The sequence below is a fragment of the Halichoerus grypus genome, chromosome 7, assembly GCF_964656455.1.
Source record: "Halichoerus grypus chromosome 7, mHalGry1.hap1.1, whole genome shotgun sequence".
In the NCBI taxonomy this organism is placed as follows: domain Eukaryota; kingdom Metazoa; phylum Chordata; class Mammalia; order Carnivora; family Phocidae; genus Halichoerus; species Halichoerus grypus.
In genome coordinates, this window is record NC_135718.1 from 17,931,996 (window position 1) to 17,956,521 (window position 24,526).

General features: G+C 45.3%; 1 protein-coding gene across 5 annotated transcripts in view; it reads right to left on the reverse strand.

The window, feature by feature from the left end:
• The window catches only part of ACSL5 (acyl-CoA synthetase long chain family member 5), a 47,225-nt gene that overhangs the window by 22,111 nt on the left and 588 nt on the right, over positions 1-24,526 (reverse strand). For 2 of the 5 annotated variants that reach the window (XM_078077101.1, XM_078077102.1), the window contains exons 2-3: positions 3,085-3,269; positions 193-301 (exon numbers count right to left, since the gene is read on the reverse strand). In XM_078077101.1, the coding sequence (XP_077933227.1) occupies positions 193-301; positions 3,085-3,269 (294 nt within the window). Of the gene's footprint in view, positions 1-192; positions 302-3,084; positions 3,270-4,994; positions 5,061-18,066; positions 18,288-20,385; positions 20,492-24,526 lie in introns of those variants that run through there. The other 3 variants (XM_036076700.2, XM_036076698.2, XM_036076697.2) reach the window with 3 other exon arrangements.

The window sequence follows — 24,526 nt, forward strand, 5'->3', positions numbered from 1 at the left end:
AGCTGGGTTTCAAATGCAAGTCTGTCCTACACTGTTTCCAGCACCCATTCTGATACTCTGCTAGGTCCCCTGCATTTTGTACGTCTGCCCTCAGACTACCACTGGGGTTTAAGAAGTGAGACAGCAGAGAAGTGTATGAGACGAGACCCCACCTCGGTCTTCTTGCAGTCAAGGTTAGACTGCCAGGCTTACCAGACACAGCAAGTCCTCTTTGGAAAACATCATACATTGTCTTGATATCTGAGTAGTAGTAACATAGCAGGTCGTTGCTCTTCTGGCCAGCGCCCTTCCGTGCCCCGCCCTAAGACACAAGACCAAGTTGAGGCCAAGACTGACTCTCTCCCACCCTTTCCAAACCCTTAGGGATTGAATCGAAGAGACCATCAATACTGAACACTGAGGTCACAGGAATGACCTCTTTATTATTCGATCAATTTTTAAAATCCCCAAATTGTAATATCTCTACATTATAGAAACCCAGTGACTGTCACAGTTACGTTTCTAGCGATCTCCCCCCAACCCCTAGGCCGACACACATACACATGTGGAGAGAGGAGAGATAATAGTATAATTTTATGTTGTAAAAATCATACCCAGTTTAAACATCTACCAAATGCACACCATGTGCCGGCACTGTGTAGAAGATACTATAGATGAAAGTGAGTTAAGACCGAATCCTTGTCCATCAGCATCTCATGAATGAGAGACTTTGGAGTGGAGGTGAGGTGAAAAGGGCAAACATACAACTATAATATTGTGATGTACATGCTGTAATAAAAATGTACATTCTGGGAGCTGAGTCATGCTACCCATTCTGTATTAAGTAGAAAGGCTGCAAATAAATAATGCTTAATAGGGACTTAGAAGATAAGTAAGCACTTGCCACAAAGTTATAGTTTGGTAGAGGGGAGGGAAAGAACAATGCAGAGTGAAGGAACAGCCTCTATAAAGACCCAGAGGCGAAAAGACACATTGCAGAGTCTGGGGGATGGACTCCGTCTGTCCTGTAGAGATCAGGGTATTAGAGGAAGAGACGGTAGCTACGGGCCTGCCTAAACATACCAGCTGGAACCACAGGATCAGGCCCTGATGAGGATCTTGGAGCAGCAAGACAAGCTACACTCTCACGCAAGTTAGTCTAGAGAGGACTAGGCATCAGTTAAATAAAACATTCAAAAATGTAAGCTACTACTGTGATAAGGGCTAAAGAAGGACAGGGTAACATAACACAACAAGAAATCTAACTTAGTTTAGAGCATCAGGGAAGATTTCCAGGAGATGTCACATTAAGTCAAGGTGACAACAATAAAGTTCCCTGACTAGCAAAGGAAGGTAGCGTCTTACTGTTTGTTTACATAGATGGGCTGAGGAAAAAGGAGAAAGGAAAGATGATTCAGACTCAGTTTTAGGCAACTGGATGAGAAGAGATGCATTTAACTGAGATAGAGCAGGAGGGGGAATAGGAAAGGGTGTGTGTGTGTGTGTGTGTGTGTGTGTGTGTGTGTGTGTGTAAATATGCAATAAAGAGACTTGTTGAGCTTGAGGTGCCACTGACGTTGTCTGGGACTGGGGAGAGATCAGAACTAGGAAGTCAGATTCGGGTGTCATAACCTTTTAGGTACAATTTCAAGTCATGAGAGAGGAGGGATTTTCTCAGCTGGGAGGATTCCATAGGGATTGGCAGACTATAATCTAGGGCCAGATCTGCCTTGTCATCTGCCTTTACAAATAAAGGTTTATTGGAACACAGCATGCTCATTCATTTACATATTGTCTGCTTCTTTCATGTTACAACAGCAGAGCTGAGTAGTTGCAACAGAGTCCATGTGGCCTGCAAAGCCTGAACGATTCACCACCAGGCCTTGACAGCATGTGGTTTCCAGCCCCCGCTTTAGATGAATTGAGATGGTGAGACTGAAACTCTAGCTGACGGGAGGAAAGAAGCTAAGTGACAAAGACTGTCTTGGAATTAGGAAGAATTCTCATTGAAGGGTAGTATGAAAGACAAAAAGGAGTTTTAAGAAAGAAGAATTCTCAAGTCAGTTGAGAGGAAGGCTGAAGGAGAAATCATTGAATTTCAAAGTTAGGTGATAAGTGACCCAGAGGAGTCTGGGGAGATGGTAGTAGTAAAGGTCAGATCTCAGTGGGTTGAAGTTCAGGAAAGGAAATGAACAGACTACTCTTAAAGAACTTTAGTGGGAAAAGGGAAGATTGAAAGGAGGTGGTGGTCTGAAGCAGCAGGATCAGCAGCATAGGAAGATGCCAACAGAGAACGTGCAAACATCCCCAAATAAAAGTGTTGGTGGTGGAGAGTGGACGTAACTTGGAGTAAGATTCCCGGGTAGAGGAAAGAAGTTCCTGAAAAGATCAGAAGGGGTTAGCCTTCTAAAGGAACAGAAATGCTTTCTTCTCTGCAAAGGATTGAACATGAAAAATGATGAGGAGAATATTCTGGGAGCTTTCCCTCTGCTCGGAGATGTAGGAAGCTGTATGATTTGCTGAAAGTTGGGGAATTGAGGGGAAAATCCCACTTCAACTTCTGCCAGTTTTAAGAATGGATATTAACTCAAAGCTAGAATTTAAATCAAGGAAATAACTTCTTTATCATTCTCAGATATTGGTATCTCAATGAAGACATTCTCCTACCCCCAAAGCACTGGCTCTATCATCTAGATCATAGGTTAGCAAAATTTTTCTGTAAAGGGCTAGGCAGTAAAAACTGGGCTCTGTGGAACACATATGAACTGCTTTTTTTTCTTTTTGTTTTTTTTAAACATATCTTTTTAAAAATGTAAAAACCATTCTTAGCTTGCTAGTTGCTCATTAAAAAGGTGGATTCTGCCCACGGTCTGTAGCTTACCAACCTGATCTAGATTATTGGCTTCCTAAAACCTAGCTGTGGTTTCATTTTTAATACAAAGCGAAGTATGCCGGTAATCAAAGTTTAATTTTGTAGATTTTCTGGTGATTGCTAACCTAAAAGGCTTACTTTCTCACCCTACACCCCACCTCTTCCTGAGTTATCCCAAGGTCTTGAATTACAGTTTGTGCTTGATCAAACGAAAAAGAGGATTGGTAAGTTACCTCAATTCCCACCGACTGGTTGTTCAAATCCACAAGAGGCAAGACTGGCTGAGGTCTATTGACCAGCCACAGGATCACGGCGACTCCAAAGGTCAGGATGCAGATCAGTGCCGGGGTTGGAAGTGGGGAAAACAAGAAGTTAAAGATAAAAAGCATCTTTGTGAATAGCAGCAGGAAGTTCAGGCCTTAAAAAAAAAAGAGGAAAGAAAAAGTTAGAGGAAATGGCTGAAATTTTTACTCAATAGTTGTGTTTACAAAAGGACACACACACACACACACACACACACACACACACATAGACTTCTGACCCTCCAAAAAACCAGGGTTAGACCTCTCTAGCAGCAGAATTTCTATTACTGTTTACTTTAGCAATGTTGAAAATAATAGAATGCATTCTCCACTCCTGTGACTTGACTGGCCTCCTACAAGGCAGAAAGGATCAAAGGAAACAAGTTAATCATTTCCTCAACAATTTTATGAAATGAATGCCCTTTTAATTTTTGGCCCACAGGGCCTAAAAGAAGCCCTTCTGGATCCAGCCTAAGCTGGTAGTCAGAGGAGGGCACTCTAGAGACCCTCCCCTGCCCAGGCCGACTGAGGGTCAGGAAGGACTGTTCTGCCTGGATTTGTCTAGTATAAAGCAGAAAAGGGAACATCTGTAGAGGTGACTCAACAGAGTTTAAAAATCAAGCATTCTGCATGAAGGACATTTCCGGCTGACCAGATATGCCTTGCTCATTGCTTTCTTTTTTGAAGCTTTGGGAGAGTCTCAGAGAGCAACAGCATGTCAGCTTGCTATGTCCAATGTCATCTCCTCCAGGGAGCCTAGAGAAACCATTTTTGCTGGAGGCAATGTTAGCCAGGTTTGCAGAAAGGGTGCTGGAGAATGGACTTGACACATGGTAGCAAGTTAACGTTAAAGATTTAGGCCAGGAAGAGATCTCAAGAAACTGAAACCACAAAGGTTTTCCCCAACCCAGCTTTTCTTGTAGTTTCCAGCAAAGTTCGGCTTCAAACTGCTCTAGTAGCAGGAACTAGTGTTTGGGCAGGTCCTAGGAACTTACTCTGGCTGAGGCCATCTCTTCCAATTCTTGCCCAAAACCGTTTTCAGGCTGGGCTTTTTGCATGGATCATGAAATTTAATCCAACCAATGTCATGAAGTAGCATTTTAGAGATGAGAAAAATTGAAGCTCCCAGGGGTAAAGCGACTTGTCCAAGTTCACTCAGCATTTCCCACTGCTGCTTCCCCATTGAAATCTGCAAAACTACCACTCCTCTTTCCTCAGGAGTCTAGCTATAGAGTTCAAGGAGACCGAACCTGTCCGGAGCCTTATAGGCAACAGCAAAGGAAATTCAGAATTTGTACTCTTCAAAGTTTACTGCAGTGCCCTATAGAACAATAGCTCAGAGATGAGGCCAAACTTTCCCACTTCAAATCAAGAGAGCAAAGCATGCCTGATAAGAAGAAGTTTGATCAGGTCAAGATCATAGTTGCCCTGAGAACTTTAGGGGCAACTGCCAGTAGCCGGCATCTGGAACTTTCTCCATGAAGACAAACACTTCCCTCCACCCTAACAAAGGCTATGGGGCCTGGGAATTGTGCGTGGGAAAAGAAACAGTCACAAGAATCCTTCCGTCAGTCATCTGAGCATTCCTCTGCTCCCTGACAGGTTATTACCTGAACTTGGAGCAGTCCCTTTCCATTTTATGGAGGAAAGCTGAACTTCCAGAGACTGGGATGACTGTCCCCCACTCCTTGGTTTCTTCCACATTGTGTTTAGGGGAAGAAAAAGAAGACACAACAAAAACAAAAGCGAGGCCCCACAGGTGCTAGGTTACCTAACAATGGGTTCCACTGTGACCACCTGCCAGGATTCTGAGAGCTGGGAATTTTGGAATCCAGCCTTACCTGGATTGGTATGGTGAAGTGGCACTTCCAGGACACAGAATGTGTTCAAGAGCCAGTCATGTAGAACTTTGTTGTTCGCCAGGTGGGGAACAGTGCAGCCCCGGGGTGGAAATTGTGAAATTGAGAGTGGGTAGCGGTGCTCAAGGGAAGAGAAACCTGCTCTGTGCTCACCCATCCTTGCACCATTAGCCCTCCCCCCCCCCCCCCAGCCTGCTAGTACCTTCTGATCTGGGATTCTCTCCTCTGTCCTACATACCTTCAAATTAAGAGATTCTTACCTCCACTCCCCTTCTCAACTATGGGAACAAATTGTCACACTAAGGACTTTGGCTTTCTTTTTGCAGACAGCAGATTGACATTTTAATAAGAGACTTGGCAAACAGTGTCTTCAAAAGAGGGTCTGAAGGTGAAATTGATGTTTGAGGGGCGGTAAGGGATGCGGGGAGGAGGGAGGTTGAAGAGCCCCTGCAGGTAGCACAAGGGGAGGGGAGGACACAGAGAGAACCCATGACCAGTCTAAAGCACCGCCTGCTGTCAACCCCTGGCTGCTTGTGACCACTCCATAATGAGAGCCCCGATCACCAGATGATCAGAGTTTTTTTCTCCCTGGAAAACGTGGAACACTGCATTTTTGTGAAACCCCCATTTTAACTATTGGCTCAAATAGTTAAGTCTGGTATGAGACAAACAAAAAGACATCTGGCTTAATCTGGACCATGGTCCGTCAGTTCTCGAACCCTCCCTTTTAGACATACTGCAGTCAGACTGCCCACAAATGTGATGAATCTGACTACTTTGTTACAAACAAGGAAGATACTTACAAATGTCAGGTCACCAGTTTCAGGAGAATGAAATACCTTGCTTACACTGGCAAGGGATTTTAATTGCAGAAGACACTGAAGAATGTGTCAACTGAAATAGCTTACTCTGTTTGCCTTGGCAAATCAAGCAGCCAGTTCAAATAGGATATGTACAGAATTTCAGACGGTTCCTCTCTGCTTCCCCACATTTTTTAAAATTGAAGTAAAATTCACAGAAGATAGAATTAACCATTTTAAAATGTACAATTTAGCAGCATTTAGTACATTCATGATGTTGTACAACCATCGCCTCTAGTTAAGTCCAAAACAGTTTCATCCCCAAACGGAAACCAAGTGCCCATTAAGTACTTACTGCCTCCTCCCTGCAGCCCCTGGAAACCACTAACTTTGTTTCTATTTGAATAATTTCTTACAAATTCTTAATATTTCATATAAATGGAATCATGTAATATGTGACTCTCTGTGTCTGACTTTTTTCACTAAACGTATTATTTTCAAGGTTTATCCATGTTATAGCACATGTCAGTGCTTCATTTCTTAGGGCTGAGTAAGTATTCCACTATATAGACAGACATTTTACTGATTCATTCATCGGCTGATGGATATTGGGGTTGTTTTCAGTTTTGGCTATGGTGACCAGTGCTATGAGCATTTGTGTGCAAATTTTGTTTTGAATACTTCTTTTTCAGTTCTTTAAGGTAAATACGTAGGGGTGGAATTACTGGGTCACATGGTTCTTCTTTTGAAGAACCACCAAACTGTCTTCCACAGTGGCTGTACCATTTTACGTTCCAAACAACAACACAGAGGGTTCCGGTTTCTTTACACCCCCCGCCAACACTTGCTGTTTTCTGGGGTTTTGGGATAATGGTCATCCTAATAGGTATGAAATGGCATCTCATTGTGGTTTTGATTCATATTTCCCTAATGACTAATGATGTCGAGCATCCTTTCATATGCTTGTTGATTATTTGTATTTCTTCTGTGAAGAAAGGTCTATTATAGCCCTTTGCTCATGTTTAAATTGGGTGGTTTGTCTTTTTGTTGTTAAGTTGTAAGAGTTCTTTATATATTCTGGATACTAGACCTTTATCAGATACATGATCTGCAAATATTTTCTCCCATTCTATAGTAGTCTTTTTACTCTCTTGATAGCCTTTTTAACACATACATACATTTTTCACTTGATGATGTTAGTGCCAGAGAGGATTTGCAACCATACATCATGTCACTCTCTCACGGTTCAGTTGGGAGAAGCTGAGGGCCCAAGAGATGGTAAAACTTCTAGGCTCCACCACTACTGGATTGGGAAGCTCTGGTTAGCATTCTAACCTTTAGAATCTATCAACACTTCCGGATGCACTCAAGTAACTGAGAAGAAAAGCCACCGTCTCTTTTGTCATGTGTCCTGTGTCACTCAGATTACAGTTCTGTTTCAGGCATTTCACGGAACCTCCTGCAAGCAGCTGATGTGGTAAGCCTTTGCGCCTCCCTCTACATCACTATTTGGGGAAGAATGGGATGGGGGAAAGTGTAATGGTGGTAAAGCTGTGTCACACTGTACACAGGAGCTCCTGTTCTGGGTCATCTACAGATGGTTGAGCAAGCCACACTGCACATTAGGATGGCCCCAGGTGGAAAGTGTTCTCTGCTTTTTAATATGGTGACAGTGACATGCCACAGCCCCATACACCAGGATGTCCCTTTGTCCCCAGTCCTTCCCCTGGATTCCCTCCAGGGCCTTCCCTCCTCTGCAGTATGCAGTCACTCATCTCCTGGCTCCTAACACATTTAATTCCCAAGCTAGCTGAAGGATACCTTCTGCCTGAAGCCCTGCTTGCCAGCTCCCAGGACCAGCCTTGGTGTCTAGGTTTGGATCACCCCATATTCAGCTCTGGGTTCTGCTCCTCTGAGGATTTGGGCCACCATTTCTTCCTTAAGTCTGATTTTCTCTGAATGAAGTCCTTAAATGGACCCTTCCACTACTCTAGTTTTTGGTCAACTGTGTTTATTTGCTCTGAGGCTTTCAGGCTATCCCTTTAGCCTACAAATAATGTTTGTTTTGTAATCCCTTTCCTTTGAAAGATTTTATTTTTCCTACATGTATTCAGCTCTCCAACCATAAGTCAATTCCCTTAGAGCCTCTGTATTTGCTCTTCACTTTGCCTGAAACACTATTCCCCAGATCTGAAATGGTTGTGTAGTACTTACACAATGGTTGTGTATTACAGGTTGGGCCTCAACTCAAATGTCACTTCCTCAGAGACTCTCTCTGATCACCCTGTTTAATATTGCCCTTTCCACTCCAATCACTATCACAGAACCTTGTTCTCTCTTCTCCGGGATACTGTTCACTATCTGAAATAGACCTGCTCCCTTATCATCTGTTGCCCCTACTGAACTGATGTTCTAATTAGAACAAAGATTTTATTTTGTTCATCCGTGCCTCCAGTACCTACACCATGCCTGGCACACAGTTAGCTTTCAGTCAGTGGTTGTTGAAAAAAAATGACCAGTTTTTTGGTTCAGAATTATCTGTTTTAAATACTCTGTTAACCCACTCTCCCTTAGTAAACTCCCCACTCCCAAGCTCCCAAATCTTAGATCATCAAAAGTCACTCTGGCCAATCTTGAGATGGGTACTCCCAAATCAATATTTAGCACAGTACTGGGTTAGGGATGAAAGAAGGTGAAAAGGGTGTATTTCTAACACGTATCAAGGACTACTCAGGATGAGTACACGCCTCTGAGCTTGAAAGAAAATACAGGATGAATCTTATCAAATTAAGTCATCTACAGTAGCGAGCAGGAAATCTAGCCTAGAAATAAATAATTGTGGTTACCCTAGGTTTCTGGAATTCAAAGAACAATAAGGCAAATTATCTTTGCTTTTAGGCCTGAAGAACTCATTATTTTCTGTGCAAAAATGAGATATAAATTTCAATTATGAGCTTTTGGAAAAAGAAATCTACTTTCTAGACAGTGGTATACTAATTTGGATTTAATTGGTTTCTCTGTTCCCTTGCATGTATGGACTCATTCTGTGGTGATAGAGAGCTCATTAAAAGAGAGACCAGAGTCCCCAGGTTCTAATACCCAGTTAGTTAACCCATTCTTCTGTACTGAATGACTTACTTTCTCCTAGAGACTAGGTCCCAAGGCTTCACAACTCATAATGACTCCAAAGGGGCCTGTGTGTGATTTAGAAGGCTGCATATGAAAGTTTTGCCTTCTTGCTTGGGTTTTAAGTCACCAACCCAGCCCCCCTAAATTCCTGCCACTCTCAACTTAGGAAGCATCCATCTCTGTTCTTAACCACATAATCAATATTTCTAGACAAATTCCAAAGTAATGGCAAGAGGTCAAAAGAACATTACAAATCGACAGCTTTATGAAAATAACCTTTTCCTTAACATGCAACGAACATGAACCACTTATGCATTCTATTGCAAGACCCTTCACCCAGTTTCCTCAGACCCTGGGGCTAAGGGCTTTTTACCTTTTCTTTTCTTACACCAGTTTACTCTTTTGCATCAAATGCAGTTTTCTTCTATTAAGAAGTAAAAGATAACATAATTTGAAATGATGATCCATTTCACAAAACTTAAACAGAGAAAACCCTGATATGGAAAAGTATTGACTCCCAAAGAGGGCAAGTCTCAACTCCTCGTGCCATTTAAAATGATGCAAAGATCAAAAGGGCCAGCATTCAGGTATATCTGAGATAAAATGTGTTGTCATATTTCTCAATTTTAAAAAAACAGCTGAGAGGGGAACCTAAAAACCCTCTAAGGAAAGAAGAGGCAATTAGAAGCCATGAAATAATTCAGGAAGGTGGCCAGTTACCAAATCAGTAGCCAGAAAGTCAATAGCTTTCCTTGATTTCATGCAAATAACTAATTCAAAAATAATGGGGAAAATATAATTCATGATCGCATATTAATAAATGTGTAAAGGCTCAGTTCAAAAAGTTTAGATCTGAGGGACATCAAAGGTTTAAAAATTGCAAATACATACTCAAAATAGTCAAGGGGATCTCATATTCCTAAATGTATCTATATATTTAATGTAACTCTAATAAAGACCAATGGGAATTATTCGGGAATTAAAAAGTTAATCCTAAAGTTCACCCAGAAAAATAAAGCTAATTAAAAAGAGTCAGAAAATTTTTGAAAAAATCACAGGAATTGGGGGTGGGGGCAACAGAGTTAAACAATACCAAATTTGCTTCTGTAGGGCTAGAGAAGTTTTCCATTGGTGGTGAATAGAGAAAACTATGTAACAAAATAATCCCAAAACTCCCAGTGGATATATTATCATATACTAAATTGCATTTCAAATAAAGATAGATTTTTTTTCACTTAAGTAAAAGTGTCCAGACAACTGGCTAGGCATTCAGAGAGAAGACATAAAGCCGATTACTGCCTTATTCCTACAACAAAAATAAGTTCGAGATGGATCAAAGACTTAAATATAAAACAATGACAACCCTAAGAGTATTTGGGGATAAAAAGTATGGGAGAAAAAAATTTTTTTATAATCCTAGCATGAGGAAGACTCAAGACAGACACAAAACCTAAGAGCGATAAATGAAAACATTGGCAAGCTTGAGCCGTAAAATTTTTAAAAATATCTGCCTTGCAGGAAAGATACCAGGGACAAAGATAAACTGGGACAAATTTCAAATACTTTGCCTGTCTAAAGAGCTCATTTCCTCAATAGGGAATGCTTCGAAGTCAATGAAAAACAAAACACAACACAATAAAACAAAAAGCAAAGGTCATGACCAGAACGTTCACAGCAAAACAGATTATGGTTGGAGAAAGACACTCATCTTTGCTTATAGTTTTAAAAATTGCAAATTTAAAGGAAATGTCTTTTCCCCACCCATAAGATTAGCAATGATGAAATAGTGTAAAATGCACTCTTAATCAGGGAAACGTAAATTTGGTGCAGCCTCCTTAGAGATGCGCCTGTTGCCCTTCTACCACAATTTAAAACGTGTGCCTTTTGGCCTAATGACCCTACGAGTAACTTACCCTGTAGAAAAACATCAGTTCACTAAAATATATCACAAATGTCTGTGTAAGGTACTGGTTTGGGATGTGGGCTCTGAGTCAGATTACTTGGGCTCATACCCTGCGTGATCATCTTCTTTGTGACCTGGGTTAGATAACCTCTCTGTGGTTTCTCGTCTGTAAAATAGCAATGATAATATCTTCCCCAGGATTAAAGGAGTTAACATACTTGTAAAGTACTTACAACAGTGCATTCATTATTATGTTCATCATCATTACATCTATAGGATTGTTTATAATGCCAGAGACCAGGAAAGCCTCCCTTGGTAGCCTAGCCATATAAATTATAGCAGGTCTACACAGTGGTACTCTTGGCAGGTATTAAAAAGAATAAAGCAGATTTGTGTGTGCTGATGTGGAAAGAGCTCTGTGATAAGTTGCCAAGTAGAAAGAAAAAAAACCACTTGGACAAATGTGTATGTTTTTGTGTTTCTGAAAGTATATTCCTTGTAAGAAAAGACAGATGGAAGAGGAGAAATCATTAATGGATTTTCCAGCAAGTTTCGAGTATTCAGTCATTCAGCCAAAGATATTTAAGGGCTTGACTGTATATTGACATCGTTCTGGGTGCTGGGAATCTAGCAGTGAAAACCCTCCCCTTCTGGGTTTGTATTTTATTGGCGAGTTTGATAACAAGTCTGAACAATAGCGAGATTATATAGTATGTGGAATTTAAAAAATAGAATTGGGAAAGAGGATTGTGGACGGCAGGGGGTAAGTTTTCAAGTAGGTCTCATTGAGAAGATAACTTGGGAGTATGTACTGTTTAATCTGAAATATGCATGCTTTAAAAAAAAATGAACATAAAACCAACAACTCCAAGTCACCTCACCTCTGACCGAGGCAGCTGACTTAGAAAGTTCCACCACCCTGGCTGGCGGCATTTCACGTGAATGCGCCCAAGAACACAGCCTCAGCCCCGTTTCTGCAAGTGCAGCCTGCCCACCACCAAAGCCACACTCAACGCGCGTAGCCCTTTCGAGCTCTCACATTGTGTGCAATCCTCTCAGCCACAGAACAAGCTGGTTTGGACAGCAGCTCTGGTGGTAGAAATGTTTTTCATTCATTTCTTTAGCAGATAAAGAGCTAGAGCAAAGGTGAAGGTTGAGTCACCAGAGCACACGGGCCCCCGAAGGGCATCTTTTGACACTTACTGCAAGGAGCTGAGAAGAGATCCTGATCTATGAGTCTGCAGTTGACTTTCCAACCAGTCCCTGGCACCCAGGTGCTCAGGTCACTGCCCGCAGTAGCTTTCTCCAGCAAGCAGTGCCAGATCACTGGGCACAGGCAGCTCTGTCCATCTGGGGCCTGGCACGCAAGATGCTCTGAGGCGCACACACCAGGGGATGCCCCAGGCAGATGAGAAAGGGCCTCCTTATCTCCACGGGGTCGTGCAGGACACAGCAGGGAGATGGCATTACCAAAGGAGATCCCTAGTAAAACCCAGAGGGTGACTGAGCTGTCATTTCCACACCATGGAAAGATTCCATGAGTGTTTAAATAACAGGAAAGGGATATCAAGATCACACATCTTGCTCTTCCCAGCCCAACTGCTAGGCCATACCCAACAACTCCAATTTGTAAGGCAGGTGGCAGGGAGAGGGGGGAGAGCTAGGCTTGAAACAGGATCCCTGGCCCACAGGCAAGCACACCACAAATCATGAGGTCTTCGGCGCATATCCATCTGTAAGATCTTTGCTGCTGAATCACACAGGAAAGCTCCAGGAACCAGAGCTCAAGAAGGTTGTACGAACCAGAGCAGGATCAGTTCTATCCTTGGGTTTGGGAAGCTTCCTATGACTCAGTGGACACCTTGGCCGTGAGGGCTCCCAGGCAGAGGCTGCCTTAGCCTTTAGATTCTATTGCATCCAGCATGGTGCCTGAGGTACAGTGGGAATCCACTAGGTGCCAGTGAGTCACTTTCCCTGTTTGCTCACCAGTGGCACAATTTCAGAGAAGGGAACCAGGGAGAGGCATCTGTTGAAGGAAACAGGTTGCAGAATTCAGTCTCACAGTGACATGATGTGCTCCTACACACTGAGTGGGCAGAGGTGGCTGAACCCTCCTCAGAAATGCCACAGCCAGGGGCTTCATGCTCTGGCACGGGCAACGGTAAGTAGCTCGACCTGAATGAGCTCAAGGGTCACTGATTCTGCAAGCATTTGAATATACTCTGTACCAGGTGGTGTGTTCAGAATGGGGGGAGTACACTTAGACTTCATAGTCTAGTAAGCGCTAAAACCAATTCCCCAGGCAGTAAACAAATGTACCATGGCATATACCCCAGACTTGGGAGCAACTGGTGGACTGGAGAAGTGTGTGTGGCAAGAGATGTATTTACTCTCTGTACTTTAAATTTATTTATAAATTTACATATTTTAATAAGGCAAACAAAGGTCTTAGACCAACTGTGTGCCCAGCACTCTGCCATGTACAGACGGACAAACACTTAGAAGATACACCTCTTGCCCTCTGGGGACTTATGGTTCTATCGAATACTGAAAACACTTACAGAAGGATTCAGCATGTGGGGTGAGCTAATAAATCTGAAGAAGAGAGAGCCTAGTGTAGACTGGAGTAGATGAAGGGGGCTGTATGGAGGACTAGACTCTCAGGGATGTGTGGGTTTTGATCCCCTGGCCTTATTGCCAACAGTCTCATTTCCAAGGTCAATCAAGGAGGATAACCCCACCAATTAAGCCAATGGCCAATAAGTCCCCAACTCTGATTCTAACCAGGGTTGTTGTCACCACACCATCTTTCTCAACTTTTGCCTGCATCTCTCCAACCAATTTTTTTTTTATGGAGAGACAAGAACCACATTAGGTTGGATAAACTTAAGTGGAAGGTGGGGGAAAGGGGAACACCAGATGTTGGGGGAGAGGTAGAGTATGGCTCAAGGCACTAACGTGGGACAAGCATCATATTTGGGAAAGGGAAACAGTGAAGGGGTGTTTCTGATGGAAGCAGAGAATCCGTCTGTGGTTGGAAGGGTGTGGGGGAGAAAAAGCCTCCAAGAAGGCTAAAGGAGACAATATCTGGGGCCTGGTGGAGACACCATATGATGGAAGGCATTTAGTTCACAAACACGAGAGAGCCTTGGGGTGCCAGGCCTTGCCCAGGTGAGCTGAGTGGTATTTAACAAAAAAGCCCTCATTAAATCAAATACTGAAAACCTCTTAACTCAGTCCATGAAGATAGCATAGGACAGTTGAGCCACCCGATAGGCTGGTGGCAGGTAGTAACAAACCCCACTGGATCTCAGATCGACACAGTGATCTGATCTACCTTGCTCTACCTTGATCTACCTTGATCTACCTTGATCTACCTTGATCTACCATGGTGCTTCCAGCAAACCACAGCCCTGCAGCCCTACCCCAAGGAAAACCTTGCCTCAGGAAGCACCCCAAAGGCTTCCTGAGCTTGTTGCTGACCAAGTGGATGACGAGACAAGTGGGGTCAGGAGACTCAGTATCAGAAGTCCACTGGACTTGATAAAGAGCCTATAAAAAGATAGTCTGGACAAAGTGCTAGGCCCCCATCACCCATGCAGGATAAAAGCAGTGATGTAAAATGTTGTGAAAGAGGCCTTCCTGCCCGGGTTCCTGCAGAGTCAGCCCTCCTACTACGTGGTCTGCCAGTGGTCAGGAGTCACTAGAATCAAAGTGCAAACAATAAGCTTTATTGCCAACAGTCTCATTTCCAGCAACAAACTTTCAAGGCCGTTGCCTGTTCGGGTACCAGAGCGATGGTCCACCACTCGTGTGGCCCCGGGGATAGTTATATAATGTCACTGAGTGCCTGTTTCCCTCAACTGCACACAAGAAGGGGTAGGTAACAGCCCCTACTTAAAGGGAATGCTGCACACTGTTCCCTCGAGTACCCTACTGGGTACACGGGAAGTCCTCAGGAAGACTGGCACCCTTTCCCACTTCCACTCCCCCCAGTGTCTGACTCCTTGTCAAGTATCAGATGTTCTACCCTGAGGCTTCCTGAAAGAGAAGAGATGATAATGACCTTCATTCTATAACTGCCTTCCAACTTAAAGCAAAGTCTTAACAACTTCTCATTTCTATTTAAACAGAGGGTTTCTCATTGGAGAGGGCATCATGTACCTCTGATTTCTGACCCAGCCATCTCCTCCAACCCTACCCCACCCCTGTATCCTGTCCTGCAAGGGACTCACAACCTCACACCTCATGGGGCAGACTGACCCACGGAGACCCAGAGATCTGCTCCCAACCAGCTCCCCCAAAGAGGGAAGATACCATGACATGGCCATAGTCATACTGGGCTGCTTGACCTTCCAAACTCCAAAACTCACGTATGTATTCAGACAACATGGACTAAGAGCCTAGGACATGTCAGGCCCTGGGTTTCCAGGGGAAGAGCGAGGAGAGAGTCCTTTTTTGACTCAGATGGATGGTTGCTGAGGGGAGAGAAAGCCCTGGGTGCATTTACAGCAGACTGTGACAAGAACAATGATGGCTGACTCAGGGTTGCCGGGGACAGGTCACCTTGGCAGGGTGCTGCTGTGCCTGAGAATCACCTCAGGCTGCACCCCCAATGAGGGTCGATGCATCTGCGGGCCAACAATAGGAGACCGGCAGGAACAGAACCCTCATTCCTGGTATCTAAACAGCTGCCAATGGGGCGCCTGGGTGGCTCAGTCATTAAGCGTTTGCCTTCGGCTCGGGTCATGATCCCAGGGTCCTGGGATCGAGCCCCGCATCGGGCTCCCTGCTCGGTGGGAAGCCTGCTTCTCCCTCTCCCACTCCCCCTGCTTGTGTTCCCTCTCTCGCTGTGTCTCTCTCTCTGTCAAATAAATAAATAAAATCTTAAAAAATAAATAAACAGCTGCCAAATCCTGGTTGGGGATGTCATTTCTCCAACTTCAGGTGGGAGGTGGGAGGTGGGAGGTGACTTCCCCAACTTCACATAACACCCATCATTTAAAGTGAACAACTCGGTGGCATTTAGTACATTCACAGTGTTGTGCAATCACCACTTCTATCTAGTCCCAAAACACTTTTATCACCCCTGAAGGAAACCTTGTGCCCATTAAGCAGTCACTCCACATTCCTCTCCCAACCCCTGGCACACCACCAATCAATCTGCTTGCTGCTTTCTCTACAGATTTGAAGTGGGAGGATTTTCAAAAGAGAGGTTTCTCCCAGTTTCTAGTTCTTTGGTCAAGGCACTAAACTAGGCTCATCCGGATTTTTTTCTTTTCTTTTTTTTTAAGATTTATTTACTTGTGAGAGGAAGAGAGCATAAGTGGGGGGAGGGGCAGAGAGAGAAGCAGACTCCCCACTGAGCGTGGAGCCTGATACGGGGCTCCATTCCACAACCCTGAGATCATGACCTGAGCTAAAACCAAGAGCAGGGCCCTCGACCGACTGAGCCACCCAGGTGCCCCTAGACTCATCCGGAATTGAGGCAAATTTGCCTCTGGCACTGCAGGAACCACGCCTCGAATGCCAGTTTCAACCTTTTCAGAGTGTGTCCAGTTTTTTTATATGTAAGCCTCAGTTTCCCCATCTGTGAAACAACCAACCTATTCCACAGGACTGTTTTTGAAATTAAAAGATAACACCCCCCCCAAAAAAACCTAGCTTTGCCCCACGGAAAATAGTCAATGAATGGAAGCTGTCATATCTGTGGCTCTAGAAAAACATCCACCTGAAAAGTGCTAATACATATGTGAATTCAATATCGGCCCAGGTCACCACACAGGAAAATCTTTTTACAAATGCGATTTTCTAGGAAATCTGAAGAAAGGCTAACTCTGCGCAGGAGTGGTTGGAACATGGTATTCAGTAGCACACAGACTACAGCTTCCATCTCTGTTTGACCTTGGAAAGTTCCTTCACTTCTCTGAGCCTCCTCAGCCATAACATGGTGAAACCCTCCACGTCATAAGCTTCTCTTAATGAAATGTTAAGAGCGGCTCTTATGAGCTTGTGCTTGCCCTGGCTTCCTCTTCCTTCTCTCCATTCATTCTCTGACCCCGAGCCTCCCTATAGAATCTGTTGCCCCCATTTGTGTGTTTAGCACTCAAGCATTCATTGATACACTGATGTTACAGTAGGTGCTTTTGCCCTCAAAGAGAATATCACCTGGAAGAGAAGACTACTTTAGGTCAGGACCTAGACAAACACCTGGCTGAAACATTCTGTTTGGACTGGATAATGTGTGTGTGTGTGTGTGTGTGTGTGTGTGTGTGAGTGTGTTTTTAATTAAGTTGGAATGTGTTTATCTGGGGGTACACCTACCTTGCATTTTGCTAGAATCCCCACCACTTGCACCTCATTACATATCATCTATTTAACTCTATTATCTGCCTCTTCTATAAATATTTGTGGCCTTTGTCTTTTGTTCTCTTGATTGTGCCAAGCACACAAGTGATGCCTACAAGAATTTCTACCATGCCTCTTCCAAGATTATTCTGTGTTCATCTCAAATACTTATCAATTGGAGGGGACCCCGACAGAGTTACTCCCATGCTGGAATATAAAGGGAGGGGTCAAGCGAAACCAATTATTCCATTAAAAAATTGTTTTTTACTAAATCAATCTTTTTTTAAATTAAATGTTACTATTTTTTAAGATTCTGCTGCTGATGGAAAATACCAAACACCTACAAACTGGAGCTACAGATTCAATCTTCCTTTTCAAACCACCAAAGATTAATACCCACACAAGGTAACAAGCCCCAACCATGGAGTCCCTTCCTACAGCTCACTCTTTGAGGGTCCTTGAAGTTCATCTGAGATTCAACTTGTGGCCCTACCCCTGAAACAGAGCTAAGTTCATTCAGTAACCATCTATCCGCCACTCATCCATTACCTCTCACCATAGAAGGAGTCAACGTTCACAAAGAAAATTGAAGGGGTCTCGCGTGTAGTGTGCCTCCCCCAAGAGAGGCAGGAGAGGGAAAGAAAATCCCACCCATTCCCCCTACCCCCACATTCCTCCTTCCCTTCATGCCTCCTGATAAGGAGGGTTTAAAGGTGTCCCCTGTGAGAGAGAGCACGAGAGAGCGAGCTGACACGTGCCAGGGACCCGGCAGGCTCTAGATTGGCTGAAGCTGGGGGGTGAGGGTGCCCCCTCGGCCTCTGCCCCATGCTCACCAGACCCTTTGCTAAATACCCCCTCAGGACGCTTCCCTTACCCTGTGAGGGGGGTGCATCTCTCGGTGCTTCCTGGCTCTGGGTTCTTCCTGGCACAGAATCCCTGGCCCTCTTCCCTTCAGCCCCGGTTCCTCCAGGGACAGGCTGGTTTCAGAGCATCCCTGCAGACAGATGGCCCCAACTCCGAGCGTCCCCCACGGTGCCCTGCCTGAGCTGTCCCGAGTCAGGCCATGGCCGAGCTTTCTAGCACGCTCGGGGACCTCACTTCCTGGTTTTTCTTTCACAACTGAAAGTGGAAGCTGTTCTGGCCAGGAGGAGAAAAGCCGCCCAAGCGGCCCTGGCTCCTTTTCAAAGCCTTAACCCTAACCCCTAGGGCTGAAACCACAGCCAGCCGGCATCACGCAGTTCACCTTCTACTCGTGGGGCTGACTACCTTGAAACCAAGACAGAACAAACAAACATACTGAATTGACTGGGGGTGCCCTGAGCAGACCACCCGTGCCAGGAAGGGGACCCTGCTCACCCCTCGATTCCCAGGCCAAGAAGGTCAGCCCTCGCATCCCTCCTGATGGGGGGAACACCTGGCATAGGGTCCCCCTTCTCCAACCCACGCGCCCCCCTCCCTGGGCACTTCCAATAAAGCCAACAAAACAAGCCAGTCAGGAACCACAGGGACACAGACCTGTGTTCTTTTCCTCGGACATCAGCTCATCCTTTTCGTACCTCAAAATATAAACCGCAGATCTAGTCCACTGCCTCCCTCACCACCCCCCAGTTAAAACTGGGAACTTTTGAAAGGAATGCAACAAGCACATACACCACACACTGTCAGATTGATCCCGCATCTTGCAGCTTCTGGAAAACCCACTGTACCTGCGTGAGCCAGTAACAGGAAAAGGCAAATCATTTCTTACTCTTACTATGCAAAATTGTTCTGAGTGTGTAGACCCCCTGAAAAGGTCCTGGAGACTGGTCTACAGGATATCAGGACCTGTAGTAGTCTCACCAGACTCACCTAAGGCTGGGACCACAGAAGGGCATGAGAGTGTCTGTTCTTAGACTTGGAGGCAGAAATCATGAGTTCTGCCCCCTCCTGCCCCACCCTCACCTATACTCCAGAATTAAGCAACATTTTCTCCGGCCGTAGTCCCTTTAAGGAGGCTTAAGTTAAGTTCAGCATGTGCCTGGCCCTTTACCAGAGCTAGTTAGGATTCATTCGCTCTATAGAGAGGAGATCCTAATAGTCTCTTAAAAAAAAAAAAAAAAGCCAGGGTGAGCTATGTTGCAAACTCAGAGAAGAGAGCTGATCACTTGGCCTCACAGGAGCTCACTTTAGACATGGAAGAAAGACCAAGTATGGGAAGAGGAGGTTAGCCGCTCTGCCCTTCTATCTCCTGGGTCATCTCACAGCTGGAGCGACCCTTGGCTTTGCTTAGTTTGGGGAGCTCATTCCTTCAAGAAGCAGCTCCCTCCAGCAGAGAGCAGAATAGGTGTCAAGTCTCACCTATTCTAATACCCTGAGTGCTGGCTTCTTTTACCAGCTGGATGAAGAGCTCAGGGCCAGAGGAGCTTCCCCACACCACCCCCCTTTTTTTTTTTACTATTTTCCTCCAGGATTGGATGCTCGAGTTCAGAAGTACTTCGGTCATTTAAAAATTCTAGCGGAGTTGCATTCCTATTCAATCCTAGGTGCACATAAGTGACACTCCCAAGATTTCAGGAAATAATAGAAGGTTTTGGCAACACACAAGAATTCTGCATTATGCAGCAGCTGCTTAGAATGACAGACTGATCGGGACTCGAGCTGCACCAGCTCCTAGGTAGCTAGCCCAGGCCGTGGTGTTTAACAGCCCAGAGACACTTTATTATGGAATGGGAACGATGCCACCTGCCTTAGAGAAGGTGGTGAGTGGATGAGGTAATTCAGGTCACACACCTAGTACATATGGACCCCAGCACCCAAGACAATGTCTGCTGAAGATTCTCTTCCCCTAGTCCCTTCCACATGGGATTCGCTGTCATCAGCTGGGGAATAGTCTTTGTAACCATCCTGATAGCGGAAGTTTTGAATGGAAGGTAGAGACACACAGCTTGGCTCTGTCTATAACCCTGAAGGCTTTTAACTCCGTTTTAGTTCCAGTTAGTGAAATTAACCACTTTCTCTCCCAAATCTACCCCTGCCCGCACTCCCCCAGCCTCCACGTCTCCACCCCTTTCCAACTGGTCTCTGCTTTGCCTCCACGCAAGTCAGCTGAGATTACCACTTAACCAAGTGTAATCCCATGTTGGAAGAGAGCCTTTGGACCGAGAAGAGACATGTCCCATAGAGGTCTAGAGTAGGGAGCGTTACTGCAGCTTACCTTGTAAGAGTACGCACACTTGCTGCGTCCAGCAAATGCCCCCCTCACAGCCGGCTGCACCGGTTCATTCAGATACCTTGGCCCCTTCCACAGCTCCTGTGACAAGGCCACAACTGAAGCCAATGTGTCTCTTCCCAAGAGTGACCCATAAGCTTCCCTGAAACCTTTGAACCTGTTGCAATAGAGGTTCAAAGGTAGAAGTTACCTGTTCTCAAACACATGGAGTAACTTCCAACAGTGACAAGTGTAAAATTTGGCAAAAGGTTAACACAGAGATCATTATGTGAGGGCTGAGGAGGAGGAAGAAGAAGACAGCTCTCTGCTCTGAAAGTAAACATTTAACAAGACAAAAGCTTTACAAAGCCCATACCTCAGGGGAAAGGGAGTAGACAGACAGGGCTTTGCATCTGCTTTTGGGACAGAATCCCTGAGACTGTGAAAGGAAGAGGAAGGTCTAGCTAACAGAAGAGGGAAAACTTGCTCCTTGAGTTGAGGTTGAGAGGAACATGGGAAGCCACTTTGATTGGCTCAAGCTATAACTTTAAGAATCAGATAAGCAGAGGTTTGCATTTCAAGATTAACCTTCTTCTAGAAGGGTTCAGTGACCCCTCCAGGATTAGAACATTTCCAAGACCATTGGAATAAGGCAAATCATTCTAACATCTAGACTGAGGGACAAGCCTACCTGGGTCATATTTAGAATGCAGAATTACGGAGGCAGTCTGCCCCTCCCACGGCTTAGCAAGGCCCTTGAAGAAGCACATTGCTATTACATCATTGTTCAACCTCTGCTACTCTCTCTTTCCATTTTTTAAAAGATTTTATTTATTTGTTTTAGAGAGAGAGACCGTGAGTGGGGAGAGGAGCAGAGGGAGGGGAAAGAATCTCTAGCAGACTCCATGCTGAGTGCAGAGCTGAACGCGGGGCTCCATCTCAGGACCCTGAAATCAGGACCTGAGCCAAAACCAAGAGTCAGACGTTTAACTGACTGAGCGACCCAGGTGCCCCTCTCTCTTTCCATGGTGAGGTCACTAGTCACCATTCTCAGTTCCAAGAACTTTAAGACTGCAGGGCACCATTACTAAAAAGGAGATGCAAGAGGCTTAGAGATTGTGCTCAATTTCTGTGTTATATGTGAGGGCACCAAGGCCCTTTTGGGTGAAGGAAATCACCCAGAATTATACAACCATTTCCTTGTGAATGCGACACCTGACCTCAGCCCCAGGAAATCACCTCAGTGCCTTTCCCCGATATGGTTCTGCTTCACTGATATGTGTTCATTTCACTCTCAGCAGACTTTAGACACTTGACTCCTTTCCATGTTCTGGGCTGGTAGAAATGTGTGGCAATGCGGTGTTGGGTTTCTTCTAATTGTCAGTCAGCCAATAACATCAAAATCAGAAGCCAATACCTCATCCTGCGGACTCCTGTGTGAAGGAGTGGTTACCACATTTAGGTGTTAGTAGGCCAGATTCTCATCCAGGTCTTAGGTGCGTTAACTCTTTAAAGTCACTTCATGGCGCACAGCCCTAGTCCCGCCTCAGTACCTGAAGGAAGAGGGCTTTCTTTTTCTTTTTTTTTTTTTTAAGATTTTATTTATTTATTTGACAGAGAGAGACAGAGAGAGAGAGGAAACACGAGCAGGGGGAGTGGGAGAGGGAGAAGCAGGCTCCCCGCGGAGCAGGGAGCCCGATGCGGGGCTCGATCCCAGCACCCTGGGATCACGACCCGAGCCGAAGGCAGCTGCTTAAACGCTGAGCCACCCAGGCGCCCTGAGGGCTTTCTAAGAAATAACCAAAGAACATACAGTTCGGTGAGAACTGGGAGCATGAGTTGGACTCATCTGACTGGACTCCTGTCAAGCTGTGTTCATCAGCGACCTACTAATGCCTTCCTGCTAGAGAGAAAGATGCTCCAAACCAGTGGTTTGCAGACTGTAGCAAACATCACAGGCCCCAGGGAGAGCTTATTACAGCACAGATTTATGTCTACGGCCATACCACCCTGAACGCGCCCGATCTCGTCTGATCTCGGAAGCTAAGCAGGGTCGGGCCTGGTTAGTACTTGGTTGGGAGACAACACAGATTTATGGGCTGGTGCCAGAGCTTATGATTCACTAGGCCTGGGAGAGGGCCTGAGGATCTGCATCTCTAACAATTCCAGGGGACGCACACGCTGCTGGCCTGGGCACCACACTAGGAGCAGCACTGCACCAACAGCCACTCTGCCTTCCGTGAGCCCCACCACTGGAATGCCAAAAGGGACGGTGTTCGGAGTAGTCTTGGCTATGGGGACCCTGCAGTTGAGAGGACAGCAGGGCCCAGAGCAGACCTCATTTTGTGCCTTAGAAGAGAGGTGTTTCTCAAGATCAGTAGGCAGGCCAGTCCCAGAGGCGTGCTTTGGCAACAACACGAGGGACTGCCATTCCCTGCCTCGCTTCTCCTTACATAAATGTAGATTGAAGCCATGTGGCGTCACAACTAGACAACCCATGTGGGTGTGAGTGTGAGCGTAGAGGGGGCGTCACCTGATCTGACAACCTTAACTTTATTCTTAAGGGTACCTGAGACAGTAAGTGTGAGGCGGCTGGGGCGTGGGCTGAGTAGGAGAGGGGGGTCCGGAAGCCAGGTCTCCAGTGCCCCCACGGGCTACCCCATCTCTTGGTAAACCATTGTTTCCTATAACATCTCTCCTCAAAACAAACAAACAAAAAAACATGTGTGAAATAAGGCTTCTTTACAACACCCTCCACTTCTCCCTCCCTTCCCACAGCCATTTGCATTGAGAATTCAATACAAACAAATTCCCTCTAGGTGTGAGCATCCCGTAGCCCCTATAAAGTGCAAACTTTATTGTTTTAGGTCATTTATAGGTCAGGTGCTCCAGGTGTGACGAGTCTGATCTGACAGTCACAGTTTGGACACACTCACACATGGTGCTGTGGTCAGTGTGTCCGCATGCCCTTTGGTAGGGATGAAGAACCCACATATTTCATACACAACAGTTCTAGAAGACCAAGAGCCAATATTCTAGAGTTTTGTAACACAACCTGTAAATAGTCAAGATACATTTTTTTTTTAAGGGAGAGAGAGAGTGTGTGAGCAGTGGGGGAGGGGCAAAGGGAGCGAGAATCTTAAGCAGGCTCCATGCCCAGCACAGAGCTGGACTCGGGGTTCGATCCTATACCCCTGAGATCATGATCTGGGCTGAAACCAAGAGTCAGACGCTTAACCCACTGTGTCACCCAGGCGCCCCCAGATACATCTTATGATAGTGGCTGACAGCTCTTAGAAGCAGACTCCAGGTTTCCCTCATTTTTCAAAGCAGGGAAAGACAGACCTTAGAAGCAGGCTCTTTTTATGTAGCCCCACAGTGCATTTATGTAGCTTCTCCCAGTTTAGAAAACATTTCCACTATCTTTTTTTTTTTTTTTTTTTACATTTCCACTATCTTTTAACAACCTGTGAGGTCTAAGTGGGGACAGTACCTTCAGCATCCAAACCTTTGGTATCTCTTGGGGTCCGTGACAAGGGCGTCTTTTGGCCCTCACAGTAAACCTGCCAGATGGTTAGGATTTGTGGCATAGGGAACACTTACTTAGGAAGGATCTTAGCCTGTTTTGACTGCTAATGCAAGTCTTTAGAAATCAGGCAATATGACCCAAGGAGAAAGAGCAGAGTCCTAGAGCTATAGGCTGAATCTACTCATGTTAACATGGTAATGATGGCTCAGAGAGAAAGGAGGCGAGACGTTCCTCTCTAGAGGTGGCTATATAGCAGGACAAACATTGTGATGGCATACAGTGGGACAAATAAATCCGTGAGGGACTGACCTTTAGCTTCCCACATGGCACAGCTGACTTTGAAGTTTACCCTTCTACTGAGATGTGAAAAGGAAGGGGCAAAGTTCCTTAAACTATTAACAAGGGTGCCATAATTGGCCATTCCAATTATCAGGATTCCATCCCCACCCTTCCCTTGGTTATCTGAGGTTTCAAAAGTCTTATGGCACTCAAAGTACACCTTTCCAGGTAGCAAGCTACAGTTCTCATGCCAGCTCTTTTCTGAAGGCCTTCAAGGGGACCAGGGACATTAGTGAGCACTTCCCATGTGACAGCGCTGTTCTAAGAGCTTTGTCTGCA